Source organism: Pongo pygmaeus, chromosome 7 (assembly GCF_028885625.2).
Source record: "Pongo pygmaeus isolate AG05252 chromosome 7, NHGRI_mPonPyg2-v2.0_pri, whole genome shotgun sequence".
Taxonomy (NCBI): Eukaryota; Metazoa; Chordata; class Mammalia; order Primates; family Hominidae; genus Pongo; species Pongo pygmaeus.
In genome coordinates this window covers 98,880,267-98,899,007 of record NC_072380.2, presented here as the reverse complement: position 1 = coordinate 98,899,007, position 18,741 = coordinate 98,880,267, and the positions used below count along the sequence as shown (strand labels likewise).

Here is an 18,741-nt window from a genome sequence, read left to right as displayed (position 1 = left end):
AGAGAGTAGGATAGGGGTTACCAGGGGCTGGAGGAAAGGGATAATGGGGAAGTGTAAGTCAAGGGGTACAAAGCTTCCATTATGCAATATGAGTAAGTCCTAGAAATCTACTGTATGGCATAATGCCTATAGATAATACTGTACTTTCTTTAAATTCACCAAATGGTCCTACTTAACATTAGTGCCTTTTTTTTTTTTTTTTTTTTTTTTTGAGACAGGGTCTCACTCTCTTGCCCCGGCTAGAGTGCAGTGGCACCATCTCAAATCACTGTAACCTCCGCCTCCCGGGTTCAAGTGATTCTCCTGCCTCAGCCTTCCTGAGTAGCTGGGATTACAGGCACCCACCACCATACCCGGCTAGTTTTTGTATTTTTAGTAGATATGGGGTTTCACCATGTTGGCCAGACTGGTCTCAAACTCCCAACCTCAAGTGATCCACCTGCCTCAGCCTGCCAAAGTGCTGGGATTACAGGTGTGAGCCACCATGCCTGGCCTCATTAGTGTTTTAACTGTATATTCAAAATAAAACATAACTCTAAACAAATACTGAGCTCCAGTTAACATATGTATTCTGAAGTACTGTTTTTAGGAGAAAGTTTCTGGCTGTCTAGAAATTATTTTGAAATACATCCAAAAAATAAGAAGGTTTTATTGATAAATAAGTGGAGGAACATGTGATGAAGCAGGCATAGTACAATGTTAATGGTAGAATCTAGGCAGTGGGCATATGAGTGTTCACTGTAAAATTCTTTTAATTTTTCTGTTTGTTTAAAATGTTTCATAAAAATATATTGGGGGAAATTGCACGTTATGTTTGTTTCACAGAGAAAGGCTTTCTATTTTCATACTAAATATTTTTTATGGCTTTATGTCAAATTCTGCCTTACTGATTTAACTTGAAGTATGCCTAAGTATATGTATATATGTATCATGTGTTATACAGTTGATGCATTGTATAGTTAATAGTTAGATACTTCATGTGTTAATCCAGCCAGATAGAATCTCTTTGAAAAGATCTGACTGGGATGTAGATATTAGAGATGGACACACTTGACTAATTAAGCTAATCTTAGGAAATCAATAAGAGGTCATCTAATTAAATTACAAATCTTACCTTTGGTTATGCGTGTCTAGGTGTAAGATGTGACTGAGAAAAGAATCCTAAAATAAATCTCAAAGCATCAGGGCAGAAAACTTCCAATTAACATAGCAGACTATTTAATATACAAAAAAATAGTTCAAGCCAAACCTTTGAGATTTGGAAAATCCATGCCAAAATTTCACATTTGATTGTTATTTTTTAACATCATAAAAAAGAAAATGGGAGAAAGTAATTCTTACATTTGTTCCTGTTAAAGTAGTACAAACTTTTGAGTAACTTTGGAGGGGAAGTAATCCCAACACTTATCATGGAATTGACCATGTTGAGAGAGAATCTCGTTTCTCTTCACTCTTGGGTAATGTCAGGTTTAATAGATTTCCTTAATTTAAAGAGACCCACATGTGACCAAAATAAATCAGGTAATAGGAAATTATAAATTGGAATTTGAAAAGTTAAAATGCAATCCATAAAATTAATTCCTGACTTCTTCAAGGTGGTTCTCTTTGACAGCAAGTTCACTATAATATTAGTAAGTCCAAGGAAGCCTGCTAGAAAAAAATTATACAGTGGTTACATTTTTATTCTCTTGGCATAGTGGTCTTCAAGCCCTACCAAAGAGTTAATTATTTTTTCTGCTCCTATAATAAGGAACTAGGTTAAAAAAAAAAAGAGTCCTGTGTCCTTCAAAATGTATTGAATTTCAAAGTGAGTAATTTCTTTCTAGATCTGTTTTTATTTGAATATTAACTTCAATTGCAGTTTCTTTCTTTCTTTGTAAACCTCAATTTATTACTATTTGAAGATCTTAAAATCCCAAACTATTTTTACAAGAAGAGACCACCCTCGTTCAAAGATTAATGCCCAGTTACCCAAAGTGCTAATGTTGTATGTGGCATACCTAGATAAGAAATAAAAGCTCGACTAGGGCAGGATTCCGTAAAAAGTACTCCTTTTCTGTGTCTGCACAAGATCCTAAAATAGCTAGTTGGGGCACACGAAATCTAAATGTCCCTCTATAACAAAACCTGGAGATGTTCTTTATATAAATGATTTTTTAAAGGATTCAGTGGAAATGCCTGATACAGACCCCATTATCAGAGCCATGTGGAATTACCAAATAGTATGCCTAGCTGCACAAGAATTATGAAATATATATACAGATGTCTTTGACTTCTGATGGGGTTACATCACAATAAACCTATCGGGAAAATATTGTAAACCAAAAACGCAGTTAATACAACTAAACTACCAAACATCATACCTTAGCCTAACCTAACTGTTAGACACTTACGTTAGTCTACAGTTCAGCAAAATCATCTAACACAAAGCCTAGTTTCTAATAAATTGTTGAATATGTCACGTGATTTATTGAATACCATACTAAAAGTGAAAAACAGAATGGTTGTATGAGTATTCGAAGTATGGTTTCTACTGAATGGATATTGCTTTTATGCTGTCATAAAATCAAACCATAGTACGTTAAGGACTCTCTGGATAGCTAAGTGAATGTTATATGTTCTTTACTAATCCTTATCATATTCTTTTCTCGTCCTGTTCCTATCTGGTCTGTAATGACCTCAGCCTCTTCATTTGCAATTGTTTAAGTACAGAAATTCTATCAAGTAAATTTCTGAGCATACTTGATTTTCTTCAATACCAAATTTCTAGATCAGTTGCCCATTACAATCAACAGTAATTTCCCTATTAAGATGGAGCTCAGCTCTCCTCTGTCTCTGCCATGGTTTACATATTCAATAATATAATAATATGTGGGTGAAAAATAGAAGAGATATTCATCTGTTCTGTTTTCCATAAGTAAAAACAATTAGATCTAAACTATAGAAGGTTCTCCCATCTGCATAAATACATTTGATCTCTATAATATTCCCACAAATCCATAGGGTGGTAGTTTAAAAACAGCCTCAAATTTTTTGCTGCTTCTCTCATTGAGAGGTGGATTCAAATGTCCCTTCCCTTGAAACTGGGTTGGCCTTAGTGACTTGCCTGACAAATACAATGTGACAACTATAAGATGATATAGGGCTTCTAATTTATATGAAACCTGGCAGCTACCACCTGGGCTGCTATTGCTCTGGGGAAAAACAACTCTCATGTAAAAATCCATCTACCTTAGACGTCCATGCTATGAGGAAGCCCAAGCTAGTCACATTGAGAGGCTGAATGAAAAAAGATACCCAGCCGCCCCCTACTGTTCCAATCTTGCCAGCTCAGGATCAGACATGTGAGGGAAGGAGCTACCTGGGGCATTCCAAAAGGATATAATATGGAAAGGAACAGAGGAACCCAGCCAACAGTCAGAATCAAGGTTTCAGACATTTGGCCTCAGTCGAATCTTTCCAGGTATCTCCAGCCATTCAGCTCATACCAGCTGAGGGCCCAGTCATCATGGAACATAAATGAGTCATCTCTGTTGGGCTTTGCACAAAATTCTGACCCATAAAACTATAAGCCTAATAAAAATGGTGGTTATTTAGACCACCAAATTTTGGTAACAGCTAGTAAACACCTTCCTTGGGCTTCTTTCATTTCACAGTGTTTATTAAGAAGTTTACATTAGCATACATGGTGTTTGCCAGTGCTGTCTAGAGAAAGAAAATCTTGATTAGTAGGAAATTTGTTATAATTTAATAGTACTATATTCTCCCAAGAACAGTGGTCTTTCAATGATACAGAAAAAAAGCAAAATGTATATCTTCTGTTTTCACAGGTATCTGAGATGTTATTACTGGGCAGTTCGAACTTTAATTACCATTGGTGGCCTTCCAGAACCACAAACTTTATTTGAAATTGTTTTTCAACTCTTGAATTTTTTTTCTGGAGTTTTTGTGTTCTCCAGTTTAATTGGTCAGGTAAGCTGAGTATGAATCACTGGATACACAGTGCTGTCATTTTTGAAAGACTAACAAGTCTTTCCAAACTTTATGGAGGAAAAATTAAAATCTGTCTGGTTCTTCTTTTTTTGAACTAACTTTCTTCTGTTTTAATGAGTTGAAGGAGGATGTGATTTGATCAACAGTGCTTTTCCATTTTTAAGCCATTAAATCTATCAAAAGACCTGTCAGCAAATAGCATTAGTTTGAACTCTCAGAGAAAGTTGTTTCTAAGTTAACTTTTTACTTGGACCCTAATGAAAACCATTAAAATCTCTCTTATTTACTTAAATTTCAAATATTGTTATAAAATCACCGGGTTATAATCGACTTCAGAGGTCATTTAAACCAGAGGCTGCAAAATGCCATATAAAATAATTAATAAGTTATTGTTTCACAAATGTTTACTATAGCATCTCCTTGTACTTATTCTCAAAAAAGTCAGTTTAGTAAGAAATTAAATACATAAATTATTATATTGAAGATAGTTGGCACTTACAAAGGATAGAGCCCTTTTTTTTTTTTTTTTTTTTTTTTTTGAGACAGGGTCTTGCTCTGTCACCCAAGCTGGGAAGCAGTGGCACAAACATGGCTCACTGCAGCCTCAGCCTCCTGGGCTCAAGTGATCTACCCACCCCAGCCCCCCAAGTAGCTGCAACTACAATTGCACCCCACCACACCCAGCTAATTTTTTTGTAGGATGGGTGGATAGTGGCCTGAATGTAGGAGCCCATGTAAGAACCTGACACAGAAGGCAGTTGGGATATGGGTTCCAGATTAGTTAGTTTACACATGGAAGACACACTCTCAGGAGATTTGGCCACCATCTCTAGTAATTACCTAACCCTGGGAGAAACAAGCAAGGAGTGGGTCAGCAAGGTCCCCGATATTAACATATCAAAACATAGAAAATAAAACAGGTTAATACAGATACACAGGGATATGACAGCTGCAGCCTTAACGTGTTAATGTAATACAGAGAGGGGTAGTAAAGGAAACTCTATGTAGAAAATATTTAGGTTTAGGAAGATGAACTTGAGTTAAAAATTGTAAGTATAGAATATCATTATCTTCATGGCTGGGGAGATTATACTAACAATGAAATAGGAAGCTGGTTTGAGAGATACTAAATTCAAATCCATTTGAATATAAATACCAAAAATCACAGTATTTTATAATTTCTAGTAAAATCAACGTGAAATTGTCATATCACAGTCAATTTTTTCTCTGTTTTACAGATGAGAAAACTCCAGTTTAAAGAGATTAAGAGGCATCCCTGATTCATACATGTAGTTCATATGGTCATATGGTTCTACCATGTGATATGATATGATACTATGATATCATATATCATATGATATATGATACTATATATCAGGATTATATAATAACACTGATAATAACAGTAAAATTTAACATGTATTGAACACTTACTATGTGCAAGACAATTTTCACATCAAGACTAAAATACCATTTCTAGCACCAGTTCAATTATCTTGCTACTCAAAGTGTAATCCTTGGACAAGCAGCAGCAGCAGCACTTGAGAAATTCAGAGTTCAAGCCCCACCTCAGACTAGTGAGTCAGAGTTTGCATTTTAACAAAATCGTCAAGTGATTAATATACACACGAATGTTTGAGAAGTGCTGTTTTATACACCACACCACATCTGCTTTTAAATTGGATTTGAGGTCCCAATAGGAACAAGAAGGAATATCAAGTCACTGAAAATGTGGTAGTAGACCACAAGAGAAAGATTGAGGCTAGACATACAGATATGTGCCTCAAACTCTCATAGTGAATAAAAGATGCTGAGCAGGGGAACAGATAGAAATAAAAGTTTAAAAGCCTGGGACAGAAAAAAACCCTCCACTCACTCAAAATTCCCACATAGAGACTATACAATGGAACTAATCATCACTTTTTTTTTTTATTAAGAGACAGGGTCTGGCTCTGTTGCCCAGGCTAGGGTGTAGTGGCTTAATCATAGCTCACCGTAGCCTCAAACTCCTGGGCTCAAGCAATCCTCTCACCTCAGCCTCCCAGGTAGCTGGGACTACAGGTGTGTGCCATCATGCCTGGCTAATTCTTTTCTTCATTTATTTTTTGTAGAAACAGAGTCTCACTATGTTGCCCAGGCTGGTCTTGATCTCCTGGCCTCAAGTGATTCTCCCACCTCATCTCCCAAAATGCTGAGATTACAGACATGGAGCCACTGCACCCAGCCAATCACCACATTTTAACTACAATATTCTATTTTCTGATGCAACTCACAGAAACTGACATTTTTCTTCCTCTCATACTCTCATGTACTTCCCTAGCCTGGAATCCATTATAGAATATACATCTTCCTCAACTCCTACAACAACAAAACCCAACATTGCTGAAGGATATCACACAAACCATTCAAATTACTGTCACTACAAATTATTGGAGCCTCAACAGCAATCAATAATGCTTTTAATAGTCCTTGCTTCCCAACTTAATATTCTGTTAAATCTCCCAAGCCCTCTCTTAACATACCAAATCTCCCAGCCTTAGGTAACTAGGTAATGTAAGTTTTCAGCCAAGAACAGAATGGAAAAGTGAGATCTAGGAATTGAGGTTGTTGAGGAATATTTGGAAGAGCCACTGAGGAGTAAGAGACTCGAAAAGATATGTACAGTTGGACTAGCTGCATAGCTCCTCCGCAGATAATTTTAATATGTAGAAGAATTTATTGACTCTAAAAATGGAAACTGAGGAGGGCATCACAATTAAAAAGAGCCATTTGAGCTAGACTTCAAAGAATGAGTCGTTTTTCCATAAGCAGAAAAGGCTCAACAGCTACTAAAATGAACAAGCAAAGTCTTAGGAGTGTGAAAGTGAGGCCCTGGTTTTCCTCCCTATTGTAAACCCACAGTCAAAGCATATTTACAGCCACTTGCCTCCCTCTATGTGAGAGGAAGAGTCGAGCTATATATCTTTTTTGTGCTGAGACTTTAAAGATCAGCTTTTAACCTAGAGTGGGTTTTTATGGGTGAGTTATAAACATCCAAGAACTAAAACCTGACAGTTTCTTAAGAATTGTCACAGCAGTAGATGATGCTTCAGTAATTTCAGCACATTTCAACTTCTGCTGAATACTGTGCCTTAAGCATGATGAGATTTGATTTTATCTGTCTAAACAACACAAAGGGAAGTACAGAGGTTGCAATTTCATGATGAATTGAGTCTATATAGCCAGCCACACTGGATAATCTATGAAGGATGCATTCAAAGTAAGACTCACCAAAATGGACTAGCCATTCTGCCAGACAATTGCTCAACTTTTATTGCACATTCCTTGCATAAGCACAGCTGTATAATTTTTTCAATGTATACTAACATTTCTGCAGTAAAATACAAGTTTGCAAAGAAGATTATGTGTAGTCCTATGCATTACATGGCTGAATTCTCACTTGGTTTCTCCTACAGGTCTTATTGTTGTCCTTATTGGATCAGAGAGAGAATATAATTTGCCCAATATTTTATGGAAGTGGGTGATATTAGGACGCAATATCAGTATGTTTAAAATCACGTGATCCACTGCTGAAAAGTTAAGTCTGGGCAAGAATAAATAAAATAAAAATGAATGAATGAATAAAATCAAGTAATCAGGGCATTAGAAGGGAGTATATCATGTGGAAAACATGTAATTTGACTTTTATTAACTCATTTCCTCTGCTGGGCGTGGAGTGACCATATTTGTGGTTTTAGATGAGAGATGTGATTGGAGCAGCTACAGCCAATCAGAACTACTTCCGTGCCTGCATGGATGATACCATTGCCTACATGAACAATTACTCCATTCCTAAACTTGTGCAAAAGCGAGTTCGGACTTGGTATGAATATACATGGGACTCTCAACGAATGCTAGGTAAGCATGGCAGGTTACCGATTAAATTCCTGTAAACCTTGTCATATGATGAAAATTCTGTAAGGTAGCAGAGACTAATTGGATTTGAACAAAAGGTTGAAAAACAACTAAATGATCCTTAAAGCATTTGTTTAATGCTACAGGTTTTTTTTCCTGAAATATAAATATCTTACTGGTTTTGAAAACCTTGGAAGAGAAAAGGCTAAATTTTAATCAGCATCTTCTGGATGCTGGGTATTACACACATTGTCTCATATAGTCACACATACAAAAAAGGAAGTGGGAAAATTAGGCATTGTCTATCCCTTTGAAGGGAAGAAAATGGAGGCTCCTAACTGAGAAATCTGGGCAAAGACACAGAGCCAGCACACAGTCTAACTAGAACTCAGACCTGCATCTCTTCTCTTCCAAACTCTTGCTCTTACTGCAATATCGCTCTCTTACCCAGAACACAGTACAGTTGACCCTTGAACAAGTGGGGGTTAAAAATGCCAACCCTCACTCCACAGTCAGAAATCCACATATAACTTTTGAGGCTGTACACGGTGGCTCACTCCTGTAATCTCAGCATTTTGGGAGGCCGAGGCAGGGAGATCACTTGAGGTCAGGAGTTCAAGACCAGCCTGGCCAACATGGCAAAACTCCGTCTCTACTACAAATACAAAAATTAGCAGAATGTGGTGACGCACCACTACACTCCAGCCTAGGCAACAGAGCCAGACTCTGTCTCAAAATAAGAGAAAGAAATCCACATATAACTTTTGACTCCCCCAAAACTGAACTACTAATAGGCTACTGTTGACTGGAAGCCTTACTGATAACATACATAGTCGATTAACACACATTTTGTATGTTATCTGTACTATATACCATATTCTTAAAATAGAGAAAAGAAAATGTTATTAAGAAAATTATAAGGAAAAGAACTATACCTACTAGTCATTAAGTGAGAGTAGATCATCATAAAGGTCTTCATCCTCCTCATCTTCACTGCTGAGTAGGCTGAGGAGAAGGAGAAAAAGGAGTTGGCTTTGCTCTCAGGTGTAGCAGAGGTGGAAGAAAATCCTTGTATAAGTGGACCTGTGTAGTTCAAACACGTGTTGTTCAAGGGTCAACTGTGCTAATAGAAAGCAGCAACCTTTCAGGCCACTCCCATCCCGCCTCAGGGCACACAGTTGCTTCCATGAGATGCTAAATAATTAATGGTGTCTACAACTATACCACTATACTACTGCAGTTAAAAATAATTGTTACTGAGGGATATAAAATAAGTTCAAGATAATGCACTGCTAGATGACAATAATGAAACTCAACTTTTAGTTTGTTCTTACCATATGAAATAGGAATTGGCGCCACTAAGAAGCCAAAAATGCTCCAGAGTGCAAATTACAACGAAATTCTCAAATCACAAAGGTTCCTAAGAGCAGACAGAAACCACTGGTTATTATGGTAGGGTCTTTTCTTCACTTTTCTGACACTTTTAAGCCTCTTAAAACTCCAGCCTCGTGTTTAGAATCTTTTCCTGAATGACCAAAACAACATGCCTCTCTCTAGAACATCTGCAGCTACTTGAGGGCATCTGAAGTGGGCAGGCAGAGCAACAAAAGGAATGGTGCCAGGCTTCTTCCCTCGCACCCCTTAGTGAAGGTAGATAATGATTCAACTCCTTGGCTTAGGAGGTAACTAGAGACAGCCCTCGGAAACAATAAACTGTGTTTATATATGAAGGATTTTCATATTTAGAATCTATATTTGAATCAAAATAGGGATGTAATACAACAATTTCTCTCTTTTCTAAATAATATAAGAAAACATTTAAAAAATCAACTCTCAGAAACCCTTGGCATTCTAAACATTAAGAACAGGGAATTTTCTGGGGGGAACAAACAGACCCTTGGCCTACCGGAGGGTGGAGGGTGGTTAGAGGGAAAGGATCAGGAAAAACGATGAATAGGTACTAAGCTTAATACCTGGGTGATGAAATAATCTATATAACAAATCCCCATGACATGAGTTTACCTATATAACAAACTTTCACATGTACCCCAGAACTTAATATACAAGGTTTTAAAAAAAAAAAAAAAGAATAGGCAATTTTGTTTACGGAACATTTTATCAGCCTGAAGCCCATCATTTAATTCACTTGTAGAAAAATCTGTAATGTATTCACATTCTTCATTGAGTTAATAAGCAAGTAAATAACAATAATTTGAATTTACTCTCTTAGCACATTTTTTCTTTAGATTCCATCCCAGCTGAGCCACCTACTAATTATGCACAATAGAGCAAGTCACTTACAGCTTCTCAGGGCTTCAGTTCTTTTTGTTTTTCTTCTTTCTGCAAAGTAGGAATGAGAACACTTACCCTTGGGGTTGTCACAAGGGTCAAATAAGATAATGGGTGTGACAGAGCTCTGTAAGCTCTCCAGTGCCACATGGTGCTCATTATTATTTGCCATCCCTTGAATGCTAAGGCTGGAATCAATAGAATCAGAAAATAAGAACTAGATCCTTCAGCCATGCTAGCTTGTTCACTAGCCTTTGTGCTATGATCATTACGTTTCATAGCTAAAGTTTCAGCAAGCATAATGTTCTGGAATTATTCAGTATGTCATCCAGAGTTAAAAATACTTCTTTTCTTGCATAAGCATAATAGTGTTATTGTAATAGGTATGGAGGTCCAATAGAAGTAATGAAAATATAGAATCTGATGCATCTAATTATGTATAAAAAGTGTTTGCATTTTGTTTCCTTTATTTTTAAAATTTTTCTACTTGTACCTTGGCAACTTATTTCATTAATTATTCTGCATCGGGGTTTGATGTGTTTATCTTTATAAAGATGAGTCTGATTTGCTTAAGACCCTGCCAACTACAGTCCAGTTAGCCCTCGCCATTGATGTGAACTTCAGCATCATCAGCAAAGTTGACTTGTTCAAGGCAAGTGCTTTTACAATTAATAGAAAGACTCTGTATCTATTTCTCTATGGAATCTAAGCTCTTGGATTTATACAGCATTTATGAGTTTTTTTGCCTTATGTTTTAACAAAGTCAAAATAACCTAGAGAATTTATGTGGAATTAAAGAGTCAAATAAATTACAGGTCTCTCTTCAGCAGACGGCTTATTCTTTAGAACCCTCTTTCTCTTCTAATTGGTGTCAAAAAAGAAGAGTTCTTCAGACTCTTCTTGCATTAATTTAAATATAATTTAAATTATATGGTTCTATGTCTTTGCTAGTACATGTGTCACCTCCCATCTATAAATGTACCTTGGCAATTCACAACAAATCAGGCTCCAGAATAGCTCTGTAATGGCCTGACAATCAGAGAATTATACCTAATCATGTCTTCTATTACAAATACTTTGGATTTAGACTCTTAAAATGGCCAAATTTTAATTTAGAAGCTTTTTGTTTCAGGGAAAAAAAAAAAGTATAACAAAGAAATTTTTAACTTTCTGAATGTTTTAAGTATTACTACTCTTTTTATGCATGATGTCACATATAAATTTTTCTCACCTAATATTTCCTTCTGGGTATAGCATTCACTGACTCATCCATTCAATTAATTCACTCAACAAGTATTTATGAAGTTCCCACCCTGTTTCAGGCACCACTTTAGCCACTGGGAATATAATAGTTGAAAACAAATACTTACTCAAGTGGAGCTTAAATTCCAGAAGAAGGGAATGAAAAAGAAACACATAAAATGTGTGGAGGTGATAAAGCCATGAACAAAGTTAAGCAGGTTGTATAGGTTGTTCTCGCGTTGCTATTTAAAAAAAAAATACCTGAGAATGGGTAATTTATAAAGAAAAGATGTTTATTTGGTCATGGTTCTGCAGACTGTACAGGAAGCACAGAGGCATCTGCTTCTGAGGAGGCTTCAGGGAGCTTTTGATCATGGCAAAGGGCAAAGCAGGGGCAGGCATCTTATATAGCAGGAGCAGGACCAAGGCAGGCGTGGTCAGTGTCACACACTTTTAAACAGCCAGATATTATGAGAACTCACTCACTGTCATGAGGACAGTACCAAAGGGGATGGTGCTAAACCATTCATAGGAAATCCGCCCCTGTGATTTAATCACCTCCCACCAGGCTCCACGTCCAACATTGGGGATTGCAATTCGACAAAAATTTGGTGGAGACACAGATCCCAGCCACGTCACAGGTTAAGAAGGATGAGGGTGGTACTGGCAAGAAAGACCTCTCTGATTAAATTCATGTGAGCACTTAAGCAGAGGACTGCAAGAAGCAAGGGAGTGAGCTACGCAGATGCGAGAGGAGAGAGAGGAATGAGGACAGGAGGGAATATTACGGGAGGATGGATGACATGATGCCCTGAGCTGGAAACACACTGCAAGGAAGCCAGAGTGGCTGGAGCAAAGGCAGAGTGGTGGAAGCAAGAGTAGTTAGAGAAGAGTGAAAAAAAAGGGAGGCTGAGGCAGGCGGCAGTTAATGGAGGGCCTTGGAGGATCTATAGACTTTATTTATTTATGTATTTATTTAGAGACAGAGTCTTGCTCTGTTGTCCAGGCTGGAGTACAGTGACACAATCCCAGCCCACTGCAACCTCTGCCTCCCGGGTTCAAGTGATTCTTCTGCCTCAGCCTCCCAAATAGCTGGGATTACAGGCATGCACCACCACACCCAGCTAATTTTTGTATTTTTAGTAGAGATGGGGTTTCACCATGTTGGCCAGGCTGGTCTTGAACTTCTGACTTCAAGTGATCTGCCCCCCTCAGCCTCCCAAAGTGCTGGAATTATAGGCATGAGCCACTGCGCCCAGCCATCTATAGACTTTAAATTATACTCTGAGTTGCAAAGACACTGAGGCTCTTGAGCAGAAAATGACCTATTCAAGACCAGTTCGAACAGGATCTTTCCTGCTGTGTGAAGAAACGCCTTAGGAAGTAAATGTGGAAGGCAGGAAGGCCAAATGGAAGTTATCACAACCATCTGTGGAAGAGATGATGGTGAACAGACCCAGGGTTATTGAAGCAGAGTTTTTGAGAAGTGGCCAAATAGTGGGTATATTCAAACCCAAAAAGCCCATAGTTTCTCCTGTTTGATTACATGAAGAGGGTAAGAGACAGAAAGGGACCAAAAATGACTCCAAGGATTTAGGCCTGAGGAACAAGACAAACAAAGATATCATTTGCAAAATAGGAAACTTTAAAGTAAGTGTAGGTTGGGTGGGCTGGAAACCAACTCTTTGTTTTTGGATGTTGCTATGATTTGGATAGCGGTGTCCTCTTCAAAAATCACGTGGAAACTCAATCCCTAATGCAACAACATGAAGACGTGTGGCCTTTTGGGAAGTGATTGAGTCTTGAGGGTTCCACCCTCATGAATGGGTTTAGCACCATTATAAAAGGTCTCAAGGGGAAGGAAGAACTCTCTTGCCCTCCTAGTCTTCCACTATGTAAGGACACAGTGTTCCTCCCATCTGGAGGATGCAGCAACAAGGCGCCATCTTGGAAGAAAGAGCAGCCCTCACCAGACACCAAACCTGCTAATGCCTTGATCTTGGACTTCTCGGTCTTCAGAACTGTGAGAAATAAATTTCTATTATTTATAAATTACCCAGTCTGTGGTGTTCTTTTAATATCAGCACAAAAACAGATGTGTTCGTTTGATGAGGTGACTGTTAGATTACAGTTGAAAATTTCATGTAGGCAGTTTGGTTTATAAATCTGAGTTCGGGGGAGATGTCCAAGCTGGAGCAATACATTTGGACCTGTCAGCATATTGGTGTATTTCAAGCCAAAGGACTCAATGTGATCACTTAAGATGTAAGTATGGAAAAAAGAAAAAATGTAATCCAGACAGAAGGATATGTCTTAAAATTATGTAATCAGTAATAATAGAAACAAGATGAAGAAGCAGAAGCTGTATAGTAGAATGGTTAGGCATAGTCACCCCCAGCATTAGGTTAACCCATGACTCTAAGTTATTAGAGTTAGGTCAGTATTCTAGGACTCTTTTCTTAGCTATGTTCTGTGCTAGATTTCCATCAATATTTTGATGATCATATAAAAGATGTGATTTTCAAATTGGCAGATGACACAAAGAAAGAAGGAATATAATAAAATTTATTACAAAATTTAAAATTACTGAATACTTTGAAACAACAAGCAAAGCCAACAAGATTAACATCAACAAGCAAAAAAGTAAAATTCTAAACCTAGGTCCAAAAGGAAAATATTGCAGGCCAGGTTCCATGGCTTATGCCAGTAATACCAGGACTTTGGGAGGGGGAGGCAGGATGATAGCTTGAGCCCAGGAGTTCAAGATCAGCCTGGGCAACATAAATTATTCTGTAATGGTGGAAGTCAGATTAATGATTGCTTCTGGTGGTGAATGGGGATGAGGAGATTGATTAGGAAGAAGCATGAGGGAACTTTGTATGGTGATGGAAATGTTTTTTGTCTTGCCAGGGAAGGTACATAAGTGTATACATTTATCAAAATTGATCCAACTGTCCCTTAAGATCTGTATATTTCATTTTATGTAAATTATTACTCCATTTTCAAAAAACAAAAGAAGAATGGCCCCAAAAGAAAATGTGTAGATGTTGAGGATGTTTAGTTGTGAGAAAAATAAATAAATTCAAGCACAGCAGAAGTTTCATATACTAAAGTCTATTATATGAACAAAGAATGAGACTTACTCTACATTGTTCTGCAAAATAACACTCAACTGTAAACTCCATTTCTAAGTTGCAGACACCTCTACTGCATATTGATGTATTTGTATCTACACACCAATATACCACAGAATACCTGTCAGCCATAAAAAGGAACAAAATAATGGCATTTGCAGCAACTTGGAGTTGGAGACCATTATTCCTTTTTTTGTTGTTTTTTGTTTTTTAAACAATCTCGCTCTGTCACCCAGGCTGTAGTGCAGTGGCACAATCTCATTTCACTGCAACCTGTGCCTCCTGGGTTCAAGTGATTCTCCTGCCTCAGCCTCCTGAGTAGTGCCACCATGCCCAGCTAATTTTTGTATTTTTAGTAGAGACAGGGTTTCACCATGTTGGCCAGGATGGTCTTAATCTCTTGACCTCCTGATCTGCCCATCTCAGCTTCCCAAAGTGCTGGGATTACAGGCGTGAACCACCACGCCTGGCCGGAGACAATTATTCTAAGTGAAGTAACTCAGGAATAGAAAATCAAATATTGTATATACTCATTTATAAGTGGGAGCTAAGCTATGAGGATGCAGGGGCATAAGAATAATATAATGGACTTTGGAGACTCAGGGAGAAGGGTGGGAAGGGGGTGAAGGATAAAAGGCTACACAATGGGTATAGTGTACACTGCTTCGGTGACAGGTGCACCAAAATCTCAGAAATCACCACTAAAGAACTTATCTGTGTAACCAAAAACCACCTGTTCCCCCAAAACTATTGAAATTAAATAAAAATTAAAAAGTAAATAAAAAATTTTAAAAAGAAAATAGCAGAGTGCCTTATACATAAGAGTAGGTATTATAAAATTTTTGTATGTTTTATTTTTAAAATCACATATACATATTTATGTGTGTACTAAGCACAATGAAAATGTATGTCTTATTACAGGTATGGTCAGAAATGTATGAAAGCCACTAAGCTAAATTATCTTAACAGTGTTTTAAAATATTATAAAACTCATTATACCTGAATGACGAACTTAATTGAGAATAAGTGACAGTAAGTAACTCTTTTCTAAAGGAAAACAAATGCTTTAAATTAGATACCAATGACTTTTATGGGATTATCTCCTATTTGGGAAGATATCAGTTTTTTGCCTCACAGTTTTTTTCTTTCTATATGTACTTTTTGGTACTCCACCAAATCAGCAACATCTGATTGAGAAAAAAGGTTAAATCTTCACATCTTGCTAATGTTGTATATAACTTAGATTCATTCTTTCCTGATATTTCTGTTAAAGATACAGTTCTTTCCAGAAAGAACCCATTTACATTTATATTTCTGTTACATGAAAAAGTTTTTTTTTTTTTGTAAAGCCAAGTGAAGTAGAAAATATGTAGGTATGGAATCTTTCTAAATTTATTTTCATAGAGATAGTCTTAGCAATTTACACAAATTTATTTTCTTAGGAAGGAAATAGGATGAATAGTGATTCTCCACCCTACATCTCATAATTTATATCTGACTGATCCTTGCACTGCTTCTGAACCAGTCTCCTCCCTTCACTGAAAGCCACCTATGTACCCAGGGAGCTGAGTGCACAAAGGAGGGAATGGTCCAGGTGTGGGACCTAGAAGGACGCGTAGGAGCCTATGGAGTGAGAAACTAGAGGCACCTGGGTGAAAGCTCATAAGCGTGTAAAAGTATTAACCTGTTTACTGAAACAGGTGATTCAGTTAAAATGAGGCTAGGAGGATGGGTCCTAATTCAATTTAACTGGTGTCTTTATAAGAAGGGGATATTTGGACACACAGAGACACCACGGGTGCAAGTGCACAGAGGAAAAGCCATGTAACGACACGGTGAGAAGGTAGCCATCTGCAAGCCAAGCAGAGAGGCTACAGAAGAAACCAGACCTGCTGATGCCTTGATCTTAAGCCTTTAGCCTCCAGAACTGTGAGAAAATAATTTCTGTTGTTTAAAGCACACAGCCTGTATAACTTTGTTATGGCAGCCCTAACAAACTAATACACTTCCAATGAAAGCTTTGTTACTATCCCATTTTATGGAGAGCAAACAACTTACCTGACTGAGGTCATTGAGCTCTAAGCATTGGGGCAGTTTGAGCACAGCTTTCTTTACACCGCTCTATCATTCTTACCTTCAGTTCTCTACCAACCCTATCTGGATAACTGATAAGGTGGGAAGGAACTGGAAAAGTTTCACTAGAGTCAAAAGTCAAGCTGGCCCAGTGCGGTAGCTCATGGCTGTTATCCCAGCACTTTGGGAGGTTGAGGCAAGAGGGTTGCCTGAGCCCAGGAGTTCAAAACCAGCCTGGCAACATAGTGAGACCTGATCTTTACAAATAATAGAAAATTTAGCCAGGTGCCTGTAGTCCCTACTACTCAGGAGTCCAAGACAAGAGGATCACCTGAGCCCAGGAAGTTGAAACTGCGGTGAGCCATGATTGTGCCTCTGTATTCCAGCCTGGGAAACAGAGTGAGACCCTGTCTCAAAAAAAAAAAAAAAGAAAAAAAAAAAGGTCAAAACAAAGGCAATCCTTTGGCGATATTCACAGACTAAGACTTGGCACATCAGATAGATACCTACAGTCACGTACACTTTTCTACTTTCCTGCTAAGAAAAGCCTCTGAATCTCATGTAGGTTTTTTCTCCTCTTAATCAAAGCCGGTGGAATTAGAGTCACAGATTGTCACTAAAACTTTGCTTCAATAAATTGTGGTTAATTAGTAAGATTTGCTGCTTCAACATGGGTGATCAGAGATTTGAAATAGCTCAGAGATGAATAGTCAAATTGTATACATATATTAATTTTTCACAAAAATGGTTCCTCTTCCTTGCAGATTTCACGATATTCCAGGCCCAAGCACAAGTGTTAAGCTAATAAGGAGCCATTCATTTCTATGAGATTGGGCAATTTCCCCTCATTTCTGATGATTTATTATTTAGATCTCGATTTTTAAATATATTTTATCAAATTAAATGCTGGGGAAATCACATTTTGCCTCTACTACTGCATTACCAGAAATGGGAGAAACTTTAATAAAAGTTCTGTTGCGCCCCCTAGTGGCTTGCCTTAGAATCGCATCCTTTAGAAACAGCCCGCAGTTCAGTAGGAAACCAGAGACCCAGAGATACCAAAATTAGAATGTAGGTACTACAGTCTGACAAGGAAGGCACAATGTGTCTATTTGCTGCTCAGGTAATTATGCAGAACCCATCCCAACAGGACACCTCACTGGCATCTTTGACTCATTGTTTGCGATTATGTGGCAAAGAGAGCCTGCAAAGGCTGTGACTTCTGTGGACGGAAGGATGAGAAGGAAGTGTTTTGTGTGTGAGTGACAGACTGAGCCAGGAATAGAACCGGAATGGCAGCATGCTTTCTAGCACTCACATGCAGATCCCCAGTAGTGACAGCCTACTTATCTGATATGTCATCACATATTTACTCCACAGGGCCTGAAATCAGAACGTGAGAGTGAGACTACAGTGAGATTTGTGTTTCATTTCTACCAACTTTATTTTTACCCTAATCGTATCAGAAATAAAGTATTGTTGCTAGACTTTTAAAAAATATTTTGAATAGTGAGTTTATAATCTAAATGAACTCCATTCAACTATACATCCTCAGCAGTTGATCTGTCTAAAGCACTGAGCCAGACATGGAGGGCTACTGCCCAGCTACTGCAGCCATGTTGTTTCTGACCTCTGGAGCCCTCCGATAGGGAGGGAAGATACTAAATAAATGAAATAACATACTTGGTTGTAAGGGACTCAAAACATATGAAGCACTTATATCAGGACCTGGCGTATAGTAAATTACATAGTTATTATTAAATGGAGAAATAAAACTCATGCAACCATGTGGGAGTTTCTACACAGGTAAAATCAGATTCTTCCTGTGGCCCTGCCTGATCATAGAAAAATGGATTAGATCAGGTGTCCCCACCCCAGGGCCACAGACCAGTGCCAGTCGGTGGCCTGTTGGGAACCGGGCAGCAAAGAAGGAGTTGAGTGGTGGGTCAGTGAGAGCAGCTTCATCTGTATTTACAACCACTGCTCATTGCTGGCGTTACCACCCAAGCTCCGCCTCCTGTCAGATCAGCAGTGGCATTAGAATCTCACAGGAGCAGAACCCTATTGTGAACTGTGCATGCGAGGGATCTAGGTTGCACTTGCCTTATGAGACTCT

The 18,741-nt window shown here is 38.1% G+C and overlaps 1 protein-coding gene across 1 annotated transcript in view; it reads left to right on the top strand.

Annotated features, from left to right (window-relative positions):
- CNGB3 (cyclic nucleotide gated channel subunit beta 3) overlaps positions 1–18,741 on the top strand; it is a 165,210-nt gene that overhangs the window by 108,651 nt on the left and 37,818 nt on the right. The window contains exons 11-13 of the mRNA XM_054498565.2: positions 3,831–3,972; positions 7,731–7,890; positions 10,731–10,828. Coding sequence (XP_054354540.1) covers positions 3,831–3,972; positions 7,731–7,890; positions 10,731–10,828 — 400 coding nt within the window. The remainder of the gene's footprint in view (positions 1–3,830; positions 3,973–7,730; positions 7,891–10,730; positions 10,829–18,741) is intronic.